General features: G+C 42.2%; 1 protein-coding gene across 1 annotated transcript; it reads right to left on the reverse strand.

The window, feature by feature from the left end:
* Nucleotides 1–317: 317 nt before the first annotated feature.
* On the reverse strand, nucleotides 318–22,411 carry LOC118425035 (mediator of RNA polymerase II transcription subunit 24-like). The gene is made up of 27 exons (XM_035833849.1): nucleotides 22,175–22,411; nucleotides 21,602–21,678; nucleotides 21,010–21,131; nucleotides 20,528–20,601; nucleotides 19,959–20,055; nucleotides 19,159–19,276; nucleotides 18,539–18,645; nucleotides 18,011–18,190; nucleotides 17,438–17,551; nucleotides 17,138–17,185; nucleotides 16,833–16,915; nucleotides 16,225–16,311; nucleotides 15,546–15,651; nucleotides 14,889–15,031; nucleotides 14,716–14,753; nucleotides 14,286–14,368; nucleotides 13,299–13,474; nucleotides 12,821–12,920; nucleotides 11,869–12,044; nucleotides 11,128–11,255; nucleotides 10,799–10,873; nucleotides 9,692–9,847; nucleotides 9,052–9,296; nucleotides 8,592–8,703; nucleotides 6,666–6,758; nucleotides 1,229–1,374; nucleotides 318–446 (listed from the first exon to the last, which is right to left on the reverse strand). Exons 1-27 carry the CDS (start codon nucleotides 22,279–22,281, stop codon nucleotides 318–320), a joined length of 3,120 nt encoding a protein of 1,039 aa, XP_035689742.1. The 5' UTR covers nucleotides 22,282–22,411.
* Between the last annotated feature and the right edge of the window lie 26 nt (nucleotides 22,412–22,437).

Genomic DNA, 22,437 nt, shown 5'->3' on the forward strand with positions numbered 1-22,437 from the left:
CAGCCGTAGGGATGACTTTCACTGTTCTGAAACAACACCAACACCTGATTTCTGCTTCCATATTTATTTTTGGAGAGGTTTTCCATGCCTTAAGGTGGTATCTCACTGCACTTGGGGCACCGGTGCGGCACTGCGGGGTTCGTTCACTGCGTCACTGTTGTGTTATTTTCGCGATCTTTAACAATCTGAATATTACATAATACGTAAAAGTATGATTTAAAAGACAACAAAATACACAAAACGGAAGAAAATTCGTTGAGACATGTATGAACCCCGCAGTGCCGCACCGGTGCCCCAAGTGCAGTGAGAGTCCACCTTTAGATGGGTCTGTAGTAGCAGACAGCCTTTGCGATGACTTTCCTGACCATGGGCAGAGTCAGGTCCCCCATCAGTGTGATGTCCTCTGGGCTGAAGACTCCTGACGAACACTGCAACAGGGCGGGGAGCTACAGGGGGACAAACAACAGGGTTTTACATTGTACATGATATTTACGGTAATGTCTAATGATAGAGGACGCTAGAGAGCTGCCATCAAGCCCCCTCAACTACATGCAAGCACATCTAACCACCACAGGAAGGGGAAGAAGAGACGATAAACCAGAGTGAGTGAGTGAGTGAGTGAGTGAGTGAGTGAGTGAGTGAGTGAGTGAGTGAGTGAGTGAGTGAGTGAGTGAGTGAGTGAGTGAGTGAGTGAGTGAGTGAGTGAGTGAGTGAGTGAGTGAGTGAGTGAGTGAGTGAGTGAGTGAGTGAGTGAGTGATATGATCCCTTATAAGTGAATGGAGTGTATTTCTAGTGTCTTTCAAAGTGACAAAATACAGCTAAGGAAGCTGATTTTACCCTATAGATCATCATCATAAAGTTTTTTCTGAACATTTTGCATTCCATGTGCAATTTTGACTCATAGTCTGTAAAGACTGTCTGAGACAAGTTGTAGTAGTAGTAGTAGTAGATGAAGATATACAAAAACATTGATATTTTAATGTAACAGTTTTTTTCTACTTCTTAAGAATATTGTCCCACACATGGCTGAGTCTGTACCCCCACTCATCTCGGTTCATGACTGGAGTAGACTTCCTAATCCATACAGCCTCCTTTATCCAGCGGGTGCATCTGTGGTCCTCTCTGTCTATCACCTTGGCCCCGTGTGGGACAATATTCTTAAGTAGAAAAAAACTGTTACATCAATTCATCGTTAATTGACAACTGATTGTGTTATTGATATTTTACCATAGAGAAAGGCATGAACTGTAGTATAGCCTTGCTGGCCTGCTCCCCTGTCCTCACAGACTCCTGTACAAAGGACACCACGAACGCTGTATGCGGTCCCACGGAGCTGTCCGTCAAAACATCCGAGAACAGCTGGAACAAGCGAACTGTGGGACAAAACAAAATGCAAGGTTATGATACTGTAAATGCAGAAACTTTTGCGGTGGTTTGATATTGGCAAAACTTAAAACCACAGTGAACATTTTACCATGGCAGTAAGAGACTACAGTGCTTAAAACCACAGCGAAAAGTCCTTTTTCCCGCTACCGCAAAATTAAATCCCCGCGAACTTAAATGCGTTTACAGTATTTGGTCTGTTATTGGGCCTTGATAAGACTTTGAGATGGTTAGATTTTGGGTCCCCTAGCAGCTTGTTATAGACTGCAGCAGAAGTTCCATTCCTGATATCCCTGTTCTGGACAAGCTATGTTCACAATCTTTGGGTGGTACATACATGTATGTATAGCTCTTGTGCTGGGGAAGAAGTGAAATAAGTATGGGCCCCTTAGCAGCTTGTACTGGAACTGAACGGGCATTTTTCTTTAAGAGTCATTGCATGAGAAAACCAGGCAAAACCAGGCAGAGGCCGGAAGATGGGGGTCGGCCGAATCGACTCAAACTTTTTATGTGTGATAGGTATTTGGAACTATTAACAGCCATATAGTTAAACCCTCCAGCTATTTTTCGTTATGGCGTTCTGGGACCCCCCTCGGAGACCCTCCAAAATCAAAATATTCATGACTGAAAATGACTGAAATTGCGATGGCTATTCTGATAGTTCTGATTAAGATATGAAATAAAATGTTATATTCCCATATTTCATGTGTTCTTAAGTTTTACTGACAAAAATTTGAAGATGATGTATTGAAATTAAGAGGGTGTTACAGGGGGTTACCAGAACCACTGAAAACACGATTTTCAACTCTCTAAATTTCTGTGATCTTTAAGGGGCTTGTTCTCCGACACCCAGCAATTTAAATGAATGGTTTTTCCTTTACTGTAGAGAGGAATATCTACTAATTGAAAATCAAGAGTCGTCTAATTGGGCCATGCATACCGCGAGCCGTGAGCTTTATGGGGATTTTCCAGGTTTTTGACATTGTTAAAACAGGTAATAAATGCTCATTATGGGGTAACAAATGACAACTTTTTTGTGTCCCTGTGTAGGAACACTGCTCAATTGTCAAAAAACACTTCGACCAATTGCAAATATTCTTTTGGGCTCTGTATGGGGGGTATAAGGATACTTAAAAATGAATTATTTTGGTTTTACCCACTTTTCTTGCTCTGTAAGTCCTCAATTAGTATGTTCCTTACAGAATCATTGTGTATTTATTATGTGGTACTTAAGGAGAAAGGCTCTGCATGGGGGTTATCAGGTCTCCACGTACGTGATATACTATAACCGTCATTTCATTAGAAACCCTGGCGGAAGCGAGAAGAACTGGGTCAGCTATCCTCCGCATATACTTTGCATTTGAGGTTAAGGTAGACTGGAAAGATATATAGAGGCAATGACTTTAGAATTAAAAGATGACATGACAAACTTCTTTGGAAAGCGTGGAAGAGCCGCCACGTGGCTGCAGTGACCACAAAGGAAGACGAAGGTAAGTATGATGTGGAGTGTTTTTTTCCACATTTTAAACAACTGTCCACAGGACTGTTTAGCTGTCTGTGCTTCTCTGCAAAGTGTACTTTAGACCGTCAAGTCCGAGAACCCTTCATTAACAAAAGTATTTTTGAGTTCGGACAATGCAGTGTGTTATCACTGTGCTTCGTTGACTTTGTCTCTATCAGCGATCGGTCAGAAAACTAGCATATCAGTTCTGCGCTTAGACTTCTCATATATACCATCAGGCAGGCAAGGACATTTGCGGCCGTAGGATGAAGAGTCACGCAAGATGGTATTTTAATGAAAAATATGATGTCTTAACTGCTTAAGACATGAAAGAAGCGTTGGAGTCCCGTAGAGGTATAAAGGGCTGTATCATCGCCGTAACGCAAACAGGTAAAGCAAACAAAGAGCATGCAAGGCAAAAACGGGAATGTGTCAAGTCATGGAACAATTTTTTGTTTGAAACTGGTGACTACATACGAGTCTGGGAAGCCTTTGGTGTTGGGGGCGGAGAAGTGGTGAACGTTGCCACAATGCCACAGACACATGACCTTCCAACCCTAGGCCTGACACAGCACCGTTTGGTCCCCCACACCAACACACGAGTCACATCACAACATCGGCAGGTGGGGCAAAGTCAGCGTTGTGCCAGGATGTGCTCAGTGAACAAGCTAGAAGACCACATAGACATTGGAGAACACTTTAAAAGAACTGGAGCAAGAGTCTACATATGACAGAATATGCAAGCACTGGGCTCAAGCTGTGACTGGAATAGCCCATGACCATGAACTAGCCTCTCAGTCACTTGGAGAAGGACACGGAGTTCGCGTCGGGGGATCCTCCCGAGTTGTCAATGAGGGCTGGGCAATCCGGACTGTCAAAGGTGGCCAAGGGATGTCAGACAAGATGAAAACCTATCTGACTGACATTTTCAATGGGGGACTAAGTCTGGACAGAAAGCTGATGCTGTGCAAGTGGCCAGGGAGATGCAGCACGTTAGAGGACCTGATGGCAAGCGGTTGTTCCAGCCCAGCGAGTGGCACACAGTCAAGCAGATTACAAGCTATTTTGCAGCACTTTCAGCCGGCAGCACAAAGACAGCATGAAAGCACAGAATCTGTGGTCACTGACATGGAAGCGATAGATGAGGAAAGCGTGTGGCAGGCGCTGCGAAAGACAGTGTATTGACAACAGTCACCCTGTCATGTAAAGACATAAACTAGTGCGAACTGGCTAAAACCAAAGATCTCAAATCATTAAAGCTAAAGTAACTGAAGTCCATATCATATCATTTCCATCTACAGGTTCCATGAGAAGGAAAGTCTCTTTCATGCGAGCATTAGAGAACATCCTATCCACACGGTCACGTGCAAGTTGATTTTTTTGTACTTTGACAAAGTTTTGTAGCATGATTTTAACAACCAGAAACTCTCTACCCAAAATGTGAACTTTTAAGGCCTAGCCACAATCTGTTAGTTATACCCATTACAGTTGAGAATTTACATCAGATCCAGCTTATTGTACCTGTCCAACAAAACTGAACATGTGCATTAAATTGTGAATGTGCGTTTCAACAATGTGTTGATGTATTTTGCAGACAGTATGCTCCATTGTGATAGGGTTCTATAATAACTTCTCTATGTTGGTTTCTCATAATCTTTCCTCATGGTGATAAATGAATGACCAGCCAGGCATACTAACAAACCATTGGTATACTTTTATACATTGTAGTTTGTTGATAGCTAAAGTTGTGTCATGTTTTTTGTTAGGGTCATGTTTCTTCGTTGTAGATTGCCTATCATAGTATGTGGTCAACCATGTGGCCTGCAGTGCAGTAAATGGTGTGTGGAATATACCCCCATGCAGATCCTTTATCATGATATACCAAATGGAGAAAGCACACTTTGTAAGGGACTTATATTGATTGGCATCTTAGAAATACTAAGATGTGTAAAAACATCTTAATTCCTTTTCAAGTATTTTTATATACCCCATACAGAGCCAAAATGAATAGTAGTATATAGTTGTAGCTTTGTTTGACAATTAAGAATTGTTCTTATACAGAGACAAACATAAATGACATAACGTACCCCATATTAAGCACTTACAGAGCAAGAAAAGTGGGTAAAACCAAAATAATTCATTTTTAAGTGTCCTTATATCCCCCATACAGAGCCCAAATGAATATTTGCAATTGGTCGAAGTGTTTTTTGACAATTGAGCAGTGTTCCTACACAGGGACACAAAAAAGTTGTCATTTGTTACCCCGTAGTGAGCATTTATTACCTGTTTTAACATTGTCAAAAACCTGGAAAATCCCCATAAAGAGCCCCCGCTCACGGCTCGCGGTATGCATGGCCCAATTAGACGACGCTTGATTTTCAATAAGTAGATATTCCTCTCTACAGTAAAGGTAAAACCATTCATTTAAATTGCTGGGTGTTGGAGAACAAGCCCCTTAAAAATCACAGAAATTTAGAGAGTTGAAAATCGTGTTTTCAGTGGTTCTGGTAACCCCCTGTAACACCCTCTTAATGTCAATACATCATCTTCAAATTTTTGTCAGTAAAACTTAAGAACACATGAAATATGGGAATATAACATTTTATTTCATATCTTAATCAGAACTATCAGAATAGCCATCGCAATTTCAGTAATTTTCAGTCATGAATATTTTGATTTTGGAGGGTCTCCGAGGGGGGTCCCAGAACGCCATAACGAAAAATAGCTGGGAGGTTTTAACTATATGGCTGTTAATAGTTCCACATATCTATCACACATAAAAAGTTTGAGTTGATTTGGCCGACCCCCATCTTCCGACCTCTGCCTGGTTTTCTCATGCAATGACTCTTAAAATCTCTAAAAAGTGGGTACTAAAACTTAGTAAAAGTAACTGAGGAAAGGTACAACAGATTATTTTCATCACTTTGGGTATCTGCAAAGAAATGCAACTGGAACAAACGAACTGTGAACTAAAACAAGACACAAGGTTAAGAAAACAACCTGCCCCAGGCCTGAGAAATATCCCTGTTTTGAGAAACAATAGAACCCGTGGATTCCCATGCTGATCTGTTGATAGTAAATCATGTATAAACAGATAACTTTCAGTTCAACAGGGCAGAGCTTGTTCACAAGTAGGGAAAATATGTAAACTCCGTTATCACTTGCTGTAAATGGATACAACTTTTATCACTTATTGTAAGTGGATTTAAATTTGCAGGCATTTAATTTCACAGTAGGGGGGAAATGGAGTAGGGAGAAAGTGTTTCTAAGTTTAAGTGTTGAAACCTTTAGGAGAGCAGAGGACAGAACAAAAACGAGCATTTTTAAGGTGGTTTTAAGTTCGGGATGCACTGAAGAGGCTACTGTGAAAAGCAAGGAACATAAACCCATTGCAATAATTTTCACTATCTGCAGGGTCACATACATATGTCACATATATCCACCATGTTGAGAAACTGTGTTTGAGAGATCTCTAGTGCAGATGTACAATTACAGGAGTGTATTATACTGTCTGGGGAGACAGGTACATCAGTAATCTTTATTGGCACAACAAAAGTACAGCGACTTTCATAAAGTCTTCTACATTTATGCATACATGTACATAAAAACAAGGCAGTGGATACAAAAAGAGTAGTAAACAGGTACAAAACTGTACAGGGATATATCAAAATGTTGAGTTTAATATATCGTTCAAACTACTGGTTCTAAAGTCTAAACATGTGACCTAGCAGATAAAATTTAATGCTTCTAGAGGTTCTGAGAATGAAGTCTTGCACTCACCGAGAGCGTGGTTGAGGGGTTCCTTGAAGTTGACGTTGCTGATTTGTGCGGCCAGCTTTGGGGCCTCACTGCTACTGTAGGATGGGAGGTTCACTGGAAAACAGACATGGTTCAGTTAGACCAAAATATACTGAGGGGATGTCCCTGTAGCTATACTGGTAGCAATCCTGGGTAGGTCATATCAGTTGGAGCTGAGTGAGAGAGAAGAAGAAAGAAACAATATCCTGACTCCCAGGATTAGAACCCGCCCTGATCCTGGGCCGTCAGACCACAAACCAAGCACACAACCGATTACGCCAAAAGGCTCAGCTGCTCAGAGCCATTTGGTTTGTCGGTTGGCGGTGCTTGAACCCCACTGTTACAGTGTAACAGTGGTGTTCAACGACTGCTAAACCAAAGACGCCTAACGGCTTAAGCCTTTTGGTCGAACAATTTGCGCGTTCGATTTGTAATCCGCCGTTCGATCCCGGGTGGCAGCATGTTGGTTCTTTCTGTTCTACTCGCCCCTCTGGTTGTTTCAGTTACAGCTGCATCCATCATTTGGAAGGGACAAAAAGTAGGGTACTGTGTTAGAGGAAGTGCCTTGAGACAGCAAACCCAAAATCTGAGGAGTGGTGAGAAAGGATTAGAAACAGACAGAAACAATATATGCAAATATCCTGACTCCCGAGAGTCAAACCCGCATAGATCCCAGGCAGCTTTCTATAATCCAGATGCTAAATCATTGGGCCATAAGGCTTAAAGCCATTTGGCATGGTCACTTTAGCAGTCCTTGAACCCATTGTTACAAAATACTAATCAACAAATTTAATTGGTTTGCCTTATGCACCACCATATTGATTGTGTATGGTAAAAAGATATCCAAGTCATGTATTGTTATGTTTACACAAAGGTTCAGTGGTCCCCTTGGACATGACCAAATTATTTTGATAACCCATTTGTCAAGTTTTCTTTGAAACCACAGAAGCCCTCTGGGATGAAACTCTTGACAAAACAAAGAACATTAATCATAGACAAAGTCACCACAGAGTTTTACATGTGTGGGACCAATTATAAACAAGAGTCTCTGCAATGAACTAGAAACACATGTAAGGTTGAGGACAATGACCTCATTTGCTCCATAAAAAACGTAGTCTTTTTTTTAAAGATAATTTTTATTGATTTTCAAAGAAAAACAAACACATACAAACACATGCACAAACACAAAAACGAAGTGTTTATATGTCTGTCTGTCTGTGTACAGAGCTCGAGAAGGCCTGGATGGAAAGCCTTGATATTTGGTATGTGGCTAGGCTTTGATGACACCTTGAGATGGTTAGATTTTGGGTCTCCTACCAACTTCTTACGGTACTTACTTTGGTCAAGATAGCTTTTGTGGTAGGAAAGAAGTCACTGTGGCATACAATGGAAGTGTGGGCCGCCTAGCAGCTTGCTTTGGAAATGCAGGGGCATTTTTGTTATAATCTTTAAAGCAACAACAGATTTTCATAACTTTTGGTACATGTACTGTATTTGCTTTATGAATGAGGAAACTGTGACATGCGGAGAGTTGAAATTATCCATGCATATATGATTTACTGATCCGAATTGGATTATTCTTTCCTATGTTCAGTCCTATTGATCAGGACAAATGGCACTGACATCTGACCTCTGACCGCAATGACCGCCCAATGACCTTATGAGTTTGTGATCTTGAGTTGTTTTTGTTATTAAGTATGAGTTGTTATTCTTTTGAGTTTTCCTAAGTTGCTTGTATGATTTACAAATCTGAATTGGATTATTACTTTGTTATGTTCAATCCTATGTTAGTAGTTCTTTTTGTACTTTGAGTTATTATTATTGTTATAGGGTTCCCTTGGAAATCAGTTACTACGTTAACTGAAGGGACTACCCTAAAGATCAATAAATAAATAAATCCATCCTCACCTTGCATGGCGGGATTCTGTGCCTCATTCTCAGGAGCACTGAGCAGGATTCGCAGCTTGGACGGCCTCTCGTCTTCCTTCCCACTCCCACTAGATGCTGGTGACACCACGTACTGGGGAACAGAGCAGCAAAAGTTCCAATTACTTAAAGAAATTAAAGGAAAGAAAGGCAGAGACACATAAAGAATAGAAACAGTGTAGATAGTGGTCACTTCAAAGGAAGAGGAAGAGAATAAGTATTGACAGGGTGTAATTTTCATTGTTTAACAAAAACAGAATGCCTACTTTGTGAGACATTTCATGGCATTTTAAATCCCAGCAAGTGTAATCTAGATTCAAGGGTATCGTCAGCAGGGCTAGATCCTTGTAATAGCCACAGGACACAGAAAATCACATGATGAACTCTATAGTGTTTCGTGAGGGAGTTATCTTAAATTAAAGAAGATTAAAGAGTGTCGCACCTCCCTGTCCGATTCTCTGCCTCTCTTCCGACTCCTGGACTTCCCATTCCGCCGCCTGTCGTTGCTCTGCGTCAGGAAGGCCATGGCTGTGCACTGCACGGCCAGACGGGCCAGGGCGGCCCCGCGAGGGTTACACAGCAGCTCGCGTTTGGAGGAGTCCAGTAGAAGGGAGGGAATGACGTGTGATAGCAACGCAACGGCCACTGGCTCGCTGTCCAGTTGAAACAATGCCAGCGCTACATTCACTGAACAGCCAAAAGGAAAAAAGGGACATATCATAAATACAACAAAACTGCCAAGGACCAAATACTATACGTTTTTTGTCTATAGCAATTACAAACTACAATATTAGTCAATCCTGCAAGAGGCAATTTTTCGCTGTTAGTGCACAACCACATCACTCAAAACACAGGCCTCCCACCTAGCGAGTAGTTGCCAAACATTACCTGCTAATTTTTTCAGTTACAAACAAACTTTTACCAATCCAACTTTTGAGAGCAGTTGGGCTAGCTAAAGGTAAATCTCTTACTGCAAAAAAATGTGTCCGTTTATTTTTTGGCTCGGCACACTTTTAGAGTACGCACTCGGAGTAATACGTGAATGAGACCTGCTGGTATGTACAATGTACGTTACAGCTCACCTGACTGAATGAGATCCTCCCTCCTACTGCACTTCAGTATCTCCTTGACTGCACAGTGGCAGAACCAGCGCGCACCCCCGATGGTTAACATGTTGTCAGCTGAGCAGATCCCCCTGCCGTCCACCCATCCTAGCTGCATGGCATGGCTAAACACTCCTGTAACACCAGGTCTGGTGGTTAGGATTGTTGATTTATAACCTTAAAGTCTGAAGCAGACCCTGATGTTGTGCCCTTGGGAAAGGCACTTCACACCTATTTTCTCACCCTAGTGAGAATGAATCATTCTTAACCTCCTTTTACGGACGTCCTTGCAGTAGAACATAAAGCACAATGAATGGCGGGGTGAGTGAATGCATAGTCAGCAACAACACTATGATAGTCTCAGATATTCTCTCCTTTACACACCTGTCTATTTTTCTCATCCGAATACACTGGTCTATTTTTCTCACCTCTCTAAAGTATTTTTCTCACCTGTATATACACCTGTCTATAGTTCTCACCTGTATATACACCTGTCTATATGCTTCTCACCTGTATACACCTGCCCCTCCCATCCCCTCCCTAGCCTCTCCTGTCACCCTGGAGGACTTGTCTCACCTGTATACACACCTGTCTATGTTTCTCACCTGTATACACCTGCCTGCCAGTGTCAGCCCATCCCATCCCCTCCCTAGCCTCTCCTGTAACCCTGGAGGACTTGTCTCACCTGTATATACACCTGTCTATATTTCTCACCTGTAAACACACCTGTCTATAGTTCTCACCTGTGTACACCTGCCTGCCAGTGTCAGCCCCTGTCCCCTCCCTGGCTTCCCCAGTCACCCTGGAGGACTTGTCTCACCTCTATACACACCTGTCTATGTTTCTCCCCTGTATACACCTGTCTATAATTCTCCCCTGTATACACCTGCCTGCCAGTATCAGCCCCTCCTGTCCCCTCCCTAGCCTCTCCTGTAACCCTGGAGGACTTGTCTCACCTGTGAATACCTGTGTATTGTCCTCACCTGTGTACACCTGTCTATAGTTCTCACCATAGTTCTTCCCTGGCCTCCCCTGTCACCCTGGAGGACTTGTCTCACCTGTATATACACCTGTGTATGTTCTCACCTGTGTACACCTGCCTGCCAGTGTCAGCCCCTCCTGTCCCCTCCCTGGCCTCTCCTGTCACCCTGGAGGACTTGTCTCACCTGTGAATACCTGTGTATTGTCCTCACCTGTGTACACCTGTCTATAGTTCTCACCATAGTTCTTCCCTGGCCTCCCCTGTCACCCTGGAGGACTTGTCTCACCTGTATATACACCTATTTTTCCTGTCTATTTTATGTATAATATTGCACACCTGTCTATGTTTCTCACCTGTATACACCTGCCTGCCAGTGTCAGCCCCTCCCGTCCCCTCCCTAGCCTCTCCTGTCACCCTGGAGGACTTGTCTCACCTGTATACACCTGCCTGCCAGTGTCAGCCCCTCCAGCCCCCTCTCTAGCCTCCCCAGTTACCCTGGAGGACTTGGCAGACAGCAGGTCTCCACTGATCTTCTTTATAATGTGGATCATCAGACTGGACCTGGAACAGACAGGTTAACCTTTAGAGGACTATCAGCAGCTTAGCATTGATAGGCTTGTACTAACAGATAACTTGATATACTAAGGTTTAAGGATGGCAGCTGAGGAAAGCAGGTAAATCAAATCTAGGTAATATTAATAACTGTATAACTGAGGATTATGCTACCAGAGTCTACAGTGTCTATCCAAAGCTACATTTGTATGATTAATGTCCTTTAGGTCGTGTTTGGTTGTAGTACCTAGTGCTCCGCAAGTTTCCTTGCTGTTTCAATAACAGGGTATTTTTCTAAAGGGAATAGTTGCTAGCACTTCCCTTCAATGTGATTGAGGTGCCTCCTCAAATTTAACATGGAACCTTCATTTTACTTCCCTGCAAAAAGGCTGATGCAGCCCTAACTGAGATACCCTTCCCAGGATTTGAACCAGGGTCTCCCTGTTACGAACATGTGCTTGGAAACATGAGCTCATCTGTGCCGCTACTACCAGCTGTGCTACAAGGGACATCTTATTAGTTGTGTTTTACGAACCTCATTTCCCGATGCCGATACATACAGTTTTACAGTTGTACATTTGTATTACAGTAAATACAGTATTTAACATGATATGTTCCCCACCTTTCATTATACTGTGACATGGTGGGGTCCCCCTGTATAGGAGACAGCATGTGTTTCAGCAGTTTGAGTGGTTTCTCCCTCTCTGGAGCTGTGAGTCCCTGCATGTAGCTGCACAGCCAGGCAGCAATACACACAGGCAGGCAGCACATGTGGCGCTTGATGTTGTCACAGAATTTCTGCAGCGTAAAAAAATATATGTGAGGACATCTAGTGGCTGATGAAGGAACTGCATCCAGTGGCCTTGTCATATTAAAACTATATTTTAACCCTTTAACTGCCTGAGTTTCAGCCCAACGCATACTCTCAATGCCAGGGTTTGACCGCTGACCTCTTAAATGAAACTAGCAATAGCCCTAACATGCAGGTTTTGTGCCCTACATGGACGCTATGATTTTTCTTACAGGGAATACTCTATACAGGTTATAACCAGGTCCAACACACTGGGCATTTATCTGTATACCAGTCTATATTCCCAGGAGTGGAATGGCTTAGTGGTTTGTCGAACAACAACTGTCTATGGCAGCCTTTTCCATCAAAATACATCAATCCCAAGAGCAGGGCTCTAGCCAGCGTCCGTTTTTCCGTCAATTGACGGAAATTTGCTGCATGTGACAGAAAATTTTTTAAACCAATCCGTCAACCTTGACGGAAAAAAATTCTTGGTGGAAGCTACAGGCGGCTTGGGGATGCTGTCCGCGGCCGTAAAAGCCAAACACTGTTTGTCTTGCTATTGTTATGATTGTTGACAATGTGTGTCGGCGCCCTTTCGCATACGATAATCTCATTAAAAACCCGTTTTTCAAGGTCTCAGTTCCATCTTTCTAACTTAATTTTTGCGGTTTTTCGCGACAATGGGAATTGGCTGACGGAAAAAAATTTCGAGCTGGCTAGAGCCCTGCCCGAGAGTGTCCTTGATCCACCGTGTCTATGACTTAAGTGCCTGATTCCACACCTGCACAGCATCAGCGCTGACCGCTCCATTCTCCCAGGCAGTTAGGATCTCCTGGATAGCAAACGGGATGTTGGTGCACACGTCCTGCCATCTCTGCAGGCTGAAACAGAAGAAATGAGGATTTTGCTTCACAGAGTTCAACTAAACCTTTTAGAGCTTTGAGCCAAACACAAACCATGACCTAGTAACCATGACCCTAACTATCCCTTAGATCCAAAATCTAGAGTAATCCTGAGTGATCCAGAATCCCACCTTGTCTTGATCTCCTTGGTTGTTCCACAGTGTCATAATCTAAACAATCTCAACAATAGACAACTAAACTTATTAGAGCCACCAGGTTTATGCCAAAGGGCGAAGGTGTGCTACGCCGAAGGGCAGTTATACCAGCTATATTGATACAGATACAGAGCCACAAACAAACCACGAAACTATCCCTTAGATCCAAACACAGTGATCAATCCAGAAACCAGGATCCCACCTTGTCTTGATCTCCTGTCCAGAGTTGATCTGTGTGAGCAGACTCTCCACCCGGGCAGGGTCAGGGTGTGCCATGTTCTCCACGGGGCGGCACTTCTGGTCGATGGGCAGACTCTGCCCCACCCACGTCTCGAAAAATGGTTCGTTCCCCGCACCGGCACTGGTGGTGCACACGATCTGTGGGGAAAGCATTTCATGGTTGAATTATAAAGACATTGAAGATAGGAACCTGTGCATCAAAGATGGAGTAAATGACTGTGGATTCACTGTCAAAACAGAAATCCGCTTCTTGGGACAGAGAAAAACTTACAAATTCCGTACAAAAGATCTGAATTTCACAACAACATATTTTTGTAAGCTTGTTATGACAGATTTTACAATGAAAAATTTATGACATAGGCTTCAAAATTCCAATTGCATCAAAGTTTGCCTTTTCCTTTAACATGCTTCAACCATTAATCATGATTAGTGCCTTCCGTTACGGAGGTAAAAGGCAGTTCCAATACAATGCAATAGACACAGTGGATAACAACCCCAACCCTAGGGCCTCAAGAAGGCAATGGGACTATCTTTGACTTGAATTCATTCAGATCCACAATTAGCTTGACAACATAAAAGTACATTGTAGCTACTCTTCCTGTGCTCCTTATCAACATAAAAGAGCAAAAACTTGGCACAAAGGAACACTATACAAACCATACAATGTATAAATTTGCATGTGATAAGAGATAATATATAGACTAGCGTGAGAGGTAACGCTATGTGATTGGAAGGCTGGGCCCTAGCACCACATTCAGCACCAAGGACATACACTGAAATGAACTCAATGCACAAGATTTGCTACTTTGTCTTTTCACACCACAATACAATAAGCATTGCTACATGTAGACTACAGCGGAGTTAAATCTGATTATGCCTTACCTCATTTAACTTTTTACATTACTACACGGTAAGTATTACTAGAAGCTGAGGATAAACTGTGCCTTACCTCAGTACCATACATGACACAGATGTACCCCAGCATGAGAAAGGAGATGTCAAACAACACAGCTCGGCTCAGGGACACCTTACCTACGGGATACATGCTTCATGATTATACAATACATAACATGGGGATAGAAACAATACAAATACATGTAAATAGGTTACAAGCATTAGAATTTTTTCTGAAAAACAAATGCATAAATTTTTAAACTTTCAAGATGGTTATATTTTTTTAGGATTTCATAATACTGTAACCTCTGAACCACTTGTTCATGGCTCCACAAATATGTGTTTCTAATGTATTACTACCTTCTAACTGTACTATGGACATGTTTTAACTGCAAATTCAAAATACTCCATTTCATACCACACAAGAAAGACTAAAAATGCAAGTGAAATTACAGTAGTTTCAAAGATAGAAGATGAATACTCACTTCCCTCTCCACTGGAATGCTTGGCAAATTCATTAAACCTAAAGAAGAAAACAAAAATATGAATTCATCAATTTCATGTACAAGCAGAATACATTCTTGGAACAGCACTTGCCAAGGCACAATTCTCTTAAAATTTTAGGCATAAAATATTTGTTCCGTAAGTTTCTACTCACTTAATCAGTCTGCTAGCGAACATATGCAGTTTTCCTGTAGTCGCTGCAGCTGCTGTGATCAACTCAAAACTCTTCCCAGACATCATGTGACCCAGCACACCCAGGATCATGTCCTGGTTCTTAGAGTAGTCTGCTTCCATGGTCTACAGGGAGACAAGTGTATGTTAAAAGTTAAAAACATGGTAAAACGTAAGACATGGGGTTTGTACAGCTCAACTTTTCTTAGAGTAGTCCGCTTCCATGGCCTACAGGGAGGAAAGATAAAGATGTCCCTTTTTGAGTCTGTAAGGGCAGTGTATACACTGAGTCTGGGGTATGGTATTGGAAGGCAGAACCCAACCCTCTCTTTCTACCGTCTTTTACCCCCCAACAGAAGTCAGGTAACCATTTTTACACCTGGGTGGAGTGAGGAAAGTTGTGAAGAGTGCATCACCACGTCTAGCCAGGAATCAAACCTGTCAGCCACTTGCTCTCCACTCAACTCCACTTACTTAATAGGAAGGAATGGAAGCTTTCGGAATACAAGACAGCAGAATAAAAATGCCTCAGAGCAGTCGAGTAACATATGTGTACTGTCAGTGGCTGTCTTGACAGTACTGAAATGCTACTGGCAATTACTGACAAGCAGCTTAAAAAAAAGACAACTGATTTTGGTACCTTGATGATATTGGTGACCGTTGGCTCTGCCCTCAGTATGAGAGTGGGGTTGGGCTGGGAGGGGGGCGGGTCCTGTTTGGTCTTCAAGTTCTTCCTGTCAATGGCCCTGAAGGAAAGTTTAAAGTTAAAGTCCATCCTGTATATGACGGTTTATATTAGGGGTGGGTACCGGTACAAAAAATTCAGGTCCAGGTCCGGTTCAGGTCCAGAGGATCAGGTCCAGGTTTGGACCTGAACCTGGACCTGATTCAGTATGTAAATGGACGATACTCAAAACAATGGTCCATTTCGCTACAAAGAGATGTCTTCCAAGTGTTTTAAAATCCTACATGGCTAACTGCCTCTGTACTATATTTGACTGTAAAACTTGGTAGAAATGACTATAGACTGTACTCTACTTTGCTCTTGTTACTTTCCTCAACCGGTAATCCCTGAAACATGTGAATGCCTGATCATATAATCTGTTTATTTTCCAATAGGTCCAACATACGGTCCACTGATTTTTTTCAGGTCCGGTTTTGTACCGGTACAGTGTACCGGTACCCACCCCTAGTGTATATGGATATGCCCATCTCAATTTCAGTAGCCCTGGACCACATAACAATTGTGCAATCACTACAGCAGAGGGCTAGTCCACTGGCAATAGACAGAGCACAAAGATGTACAAAGAAATTCTCACCTTTTGTCCAGGAGTTTTTTGGTCTGTGCATCCGCTATAAGGTCCTTCTTAGCACACTCCTGCAGTAGCTGCTGCATGATGTCACAACTACAGATCAAACAAAGCATCGGCTTTAAAATTTGTGCATAATCAAAGTTTCAAGAATAAAAATCTGGCATGTTATCCAGTCATAGACCTGGCACGAGATCAGATGGATAGCCCAAGACTGGAAGAAGTTCATCAGTGCCTTATACTCTATCAAAGGGAGTGAAGAGGATTGGGAAGGTAGGTATCCAGCCGTATTACAGCTCCAGAGTCTCTTCTGTCTTTTCTGCAAATCGAGAGAGACTCGGAAGCTATGATACCGCTGGATACCAGACTAGAAAAATCTTTACAATATAACCTTTCATAGAGCTATTAGATTGCTAAGTTAGTTTTGACAAAACCTTTGTAATTTTACAGATAGCAAATAGAATATTTTGACATTGTAGACCATAACTTCACTAACTATCTGGTTTATTGTTTGTTGTTCCCCATCAAGTGAGAGTTAGATGTGCTTGGTTAAACATCATATGACAAAAAGCAATCCATGCATCTTACAAAAAGAATCACAAAATATAGTCACTCACTTGTTCTTGACATCCGCCTTGTCAATCAGAGGCTGCAGTCTTAAGAGAAGTTCGAACCCTTGGTAAATTTCTTCTCTACCATCCTGTGGTGTAAAGAACACATAAAAGCATTCTCATGACTGCCACCTAGAGAACTATATAAGAACTGCAGATAGGCAAACTACCTGGCTTGCAGGAATACTAAACATACAATTTGTAAGTAAGCTGACCCAAGATTCACGTTAAATTATACATTGCATATGAAAGTTGTGTGGATGTATGTCAAAGTTCAAATTACAAATTTCAAGTTTAAGCACTTTCCTTACTTTTCCTTCTTGGGTGAAAGTTTTCAACCTTTGGAAGATCTGAGGAATCTGGAAAAACAGAAGAAAATACCAAAGATAAATCAACAGCGAACAAAACAGGTGCTTCAAACACATCATAATAGCATACAATTAATGGGGTGGTTATGAGTTTGAAGTGAAGAGGTCAGAAAGAAAGCCACAAACATAAACATGCATTTACAGTATTTTGGTCAAGCTGATTTGATACTTTTGCTGTTGTTATGTACAGTAATGTTAACTTTCTTCAGCTAATCTGATCCTGACGAGATGTCTTGCTCATACCTTAAGGAATGTAAAAGCCGTCCACTTGAGTTCATCGTTGGTCTCTGCTGAGTCGATGAGCCCCATCAGACATGACTGGCACACCTGCGCGTACAGACGGGGGCGGGGGATGTTCTGGAATACAGGAAATGTTCATATAGACTAAGTCTTGTAAACATTTCCCTCTTTCAACAATTTTAACCTCTTAAACACCACTTCAAGTTCAGTTGCTTGGAGCTTTCAAGACTGCCTCTTTGTCACCAAGAATGTCTATTACATGGCTGGTGTTATTTGTATTGTATAGGCTTGAGGTAGGGCTGATAATTTATAAAAATGCATTCTGAACCCAGTAACTAACCAAACATTGTAGGATCCAAAGAATTTCATACAGAGGTTTTCAGCAAGCAAAAGTTTGACTGAGTTAGTGAGAGAATTTCTGACTAGGTTGCAAAAGAAAGCACAAGTAAAATAGTGAGCTTAAACAGACCAAGACCAAGACATAAAGCAAAACCTTAGGCACATGGAACTGCAAGTAATGTTTGGATTGAGAGACCAACAATATAGAAATATTATAAAGATTAACTCGATACTCACATTTAATCTCTCTATCAGGAGCAACAACTCCACAAACAGCTGTGTATCGCTGGTGGTGTTGAGGGTCGCCTCGATGAACGAGAGGACAGCGATGCTAGAGTTGAGAGCTCCGTGTCCATGAGCCTGTCCCGGTGGTGACAGCGCCTTGCCGTGCGGCAGCTGTTGTAACTGGTAAAAAGCCTGGTTTGGACGAGAGTTAGAAAGACAATATGTGAATCTATGTCATAGATGGGAAGTCATAATGTTTGATAAGTGTTCCAGACCAGGTAATAATTAAGGGTTAATGACCCACCTAGAGGTGTATAAGGTGTCATAATGCCTGGCCTTCTGCTATAATATAACCACTGAATGACACCATATACACCATGGAACAGCTGGGTTAAAGTAGTAGTGGTAGTAGTAGTCATCTTATCTACATAATTTGGGCTAAGACTTATTGGACTCAAACCTTGTTCAGTCACCAATGCTAAACCATCTGACTGTTTACAGAGTCCTTCTAGTTGCTTGAGTAAGTTTTATTTTGCATACCTGCTGTAGACTGTTGGCCGTGTCTCGCACGATCAGGCCAGACTGGGCCAGGTTCTGGACGGAGTCCTGCAGGGTCGTCTGCAGCTGCTCCACCTTGCCCCAACCAGCTGTCAATCAAACACAGGTAGGGATGCAAATCATGTGAATTTTACCAAATAAGGGAAATGTTAGTCATGTGACCATATAAAGTAAATTTAAACTGGCATTACCATATTAGGCAAATCTGAGCTGACATAATCATTTTACGCAAATGTGAACTGCCCCACACATCACTATAGACAGCATTCTCCATCATGTTAGAGGACTACAAGACAATGGCCATATCACTATCAGCCAGGTTGTCAATAGTACAGGTTTCACTGTGTTCTAAAAATTTTGAGGCAAAAAAGAGTCATAAGATACATGTAGCACACTAACAATCTTAAAACTGCCTTTTTTGATGATGTGCACTTTTAACCCTGACCTGCTTCCTCCATCTTGCCCACATACAGCAGAGCCCGGGTCTGTTCGTTCCCCAACAGTTTCCCCACACAAGAGTCCCCACACATGAGTCCCCACACATGAGTCCCCACACATGAGTCCCCATACTTGAGTCCCCATACATGATTTTTAACCCCGACCTGTTTCCTCCATCTTGCCCACATACAGCAGAGCCCGAGTCTGTCCGTTCCCCAACAGTTTCCCCAGAACCTCTCCCGTCACTCGCAGGATGTCTGCATACTCTGTAGACTCCTTCAGCTGGGAAAACACATCACACTATGACTTTTCTACAGTGAAACCCAGGCGCCACTCTATCACTTGAACCTTGAACCTTGAACACGGACATTAGGGATGTCATCACAGGTTGCAATGGATCCTTCTTATGTGGCGATCAGACGTCTGCTTGAAGGAGTTACTTCCAACAACCTAAGCTGCATCTATCACTACTTCCATGGCAAATGCTCCATGAACTTCACTCTCTCATGCCTCCACAACGAACTTTCTCTGCTTTTAATGGTAAAATAAGGTAACATTTGAAGTATGACAAACCAGTGTTGTAGCCAGCACCCGTCCCTCCGTCCTTTGATGGAAATTTGCAGCTGGGGACGGAAAAAAAATTTGCCCATTCCATCCTCTGTGAGCAAAATTTAACCCTCAAAATGCAGGAAATAGCGTTTCAGAGGGTCTAAATTTTAAAAGCTTCCTTTGGAGCATGCCTCCAGACCCACTAGGAACGCTGTGCCAAAGCCATTCAAAATTGAGGGGACGGAAAATGATTTCTGGCTGGCTACAACCCTGTGACAAACAATACAATAATGCTTTAGGTAAAATAACTCACAAGAGATGAAGTGGAAACTGCCACAGAAAATCAAACTTAGATATAAGTATATTTTAGTTTTAAAGATATAAAAAGAGCAGAAGAACATGATTTTTTGTTTACCTTCTCCACAGCCTGGCTCACACATCTCAGTAACCACAGCACAGTCAGGACTAAGGACTTACACAGGAGCAGGCAGGAGTCAGGGGTGCCCAGGCAGCTGGAACAAACACAGAATAAAGGTTTTTTTTCCAGTTAGATGCACAAATAGGTGGGACCGTGTGGCGCAATCGGCAGCACATTTGACTCAGGTCCAGAAGGTCCTGAGTTCAAACCCCGCCGTGTCACCGATCTTGTGCCCTTGGGAAAGGCACTTTACACGACTTTCCTATATAGGCTACAAAAGTCTTCAGCAAATTGAAGTTGGTAGCCTCAAAAACAAAAAAAAGAAAGAAATGTACTCGTATTGAATTGTTCTGCCAGTTCATTCTAGTGATACTGAAGAAGAGAGATAGATGATCATGTCCATCAAAACTTCTAGGAGTAATTCTTTGTTTTTTATTCAGTTATAGAGATTGAGTTGTATTTGAATACTGTATTGTTTGCTTGGAATTCTAAACTTCATAAATGTAATATGAAAGGTTTAATCAATTCGTTTGTATGGAGAAAAAGACTATAACTGCTGTACCCACCTAACATGAGCTGCATAACAGTTGAGAAGGTCCAACAAGGTTCTGGTACAGAGAGGTCTGGTCACATCCTCATACTGCACGGGAAAACATGTCTGGTTATCTTGTGCACAAATTTTCTCTACCCATCTCTTACTCTTAGACTATGACTGGCATTTAGAGAGTCAAAAAGAAAAGATCGTAAGACGGATTGTAGGGATTTGCTGAGTGTAGATGTACTCAACCATGCACGTCAAACCAATCAACACTATAACTGTTCAGAAGTTTGTCTCTATGTTTTAATTCAAAGTATAAGTCTGATCCTTAATAGACAATTTTTAGGAACTACAGTAACACACATGTACATATATGTAGTACAAATTGTACAGTACAATCATCAAATATTTACACACTATTACTCACTCACTATTACCATAACATTAGAATCTGTCCTACTATTCTACATCAAGATCATTTCAAACTAATTGATAGACTGAAAGTGTTACCTTGGTGAGAGCGTTGAGGAATGCCCCGTATGAGACGACCTGAGAGCTGAGGGCGTGCCTGAGGTAGGAGAGCACCAGGGTGTTCGGGGTGGGGCCGACAAACGCCTGCTGCAGGATGCACTCTGGGGGAAACAAACAGTACAATATTGACTGTTGTTGTTTTTGTACAATTTGAGCTATTTTCCAACACAAAAGAAATGAAATGAATTTCTTTCTTTTCTTCTTTTAGTGCCCACAATCATTATGGTGATCATTACGGCACAGTCTATATTTAATGTCCTATCTGAGGGACGGCCCTAGCCGACGCTAGGTACTCATTTTCGCCTGAGTCAAGTGAGGAAAGTCGTATAAAGTGCCTTTCCCAAGGGCACAAGATCGGTGGCACAGCGGGATTGGAACTCAGGACCTCTTGGGCCTGAGTCCAATGCGCTGCCAATTACGCCACGATATCTCACATTTTTAGTCGATGACACAGACCTTCATCACATGCCTGATTCACTGCACTGACTGGATATGATTTTGGAAATGATCAGATGTTTCAAATTATACTAGTACCCTAAGCGCAACAGCTCCAAAATCCCTGATGCCTCACCTGCGAGTTGATACTGGTCCATGGACCCACCAGGAAAAGCTTGCTTTAGGTTGACACTCCATTGCAGCTCCGTCCACCTTTAATGTCAAATTGATGTCGGATCATAAAATCATACTAATATTGCATATTAGTGTAGAGTATTGTTATGTGAAAAACATGAGATACTAGATATTTGAAGCATAACAAGTTCAAAAACAAACATTTAACAAGCGTAAGTGTGTAATTCTACTTGTATATGTTATTAATTTTTTCATCTCTACAGAGACGAGAAAGGACAAAAAAATTAATTTGTGGCTTTATGTGTGTGTGTGTTGTGATATTCAAACAAAGCCACAAATTATAATTTTTCTTCTCGTCCTTCTACACACTGTTTCAGTAACCCAAGTTTCTTAACAATTTGTATCTCTTCCGTTTAATATCTGTACCGACCACTTGTTACTAACACCATAATATTATACAACTGCAAATCACTGTTGTAACTGCAACTATAGGGGATCAGCATTTGTATCAAAGAAGAAGCTGACAAGACGCAGAAGCGACAACACAAGAGACAAAGATAAAAACAACCACCACCTTTCCCGCCACGCCCGCAGCAGGAAGCTCTTGATGCTCGCCCTTCCGTTCATGCTGATGCTCCTCGCCGGCCCTTGCCTCGTCCCGGGATCCCCAGCGCGGTTCATGGCGCATAAAATTTACAAAAATCCAACAATATCTTTAGTAAAACCCGCTCATTTGTATGGGCGCCGCCATTTTGAATCGGCAAGCAGCCCTGAAATGTAAGCCGCAATTTGATTAGTCAATTTCTAAAAGCTTGCCCTTGCTTGTCCAATCATAAT

The sequence above is a fragment of the Branchiostoma floridae genome, chromosome 10 (assembly GCF_000003815.2).
Source record: "Branchiostoma floridae strain S238N-H82 chromosome 10, Bfl_VNyyK, whole genome shotgun sequence".
Lineage (NCBI taxonomy): Eukaryota > Metazoa > Chordata > Leptocardii > Amphioxiformes > Branchiostomatidae > Branchiostoma > Branchiostoma floridae.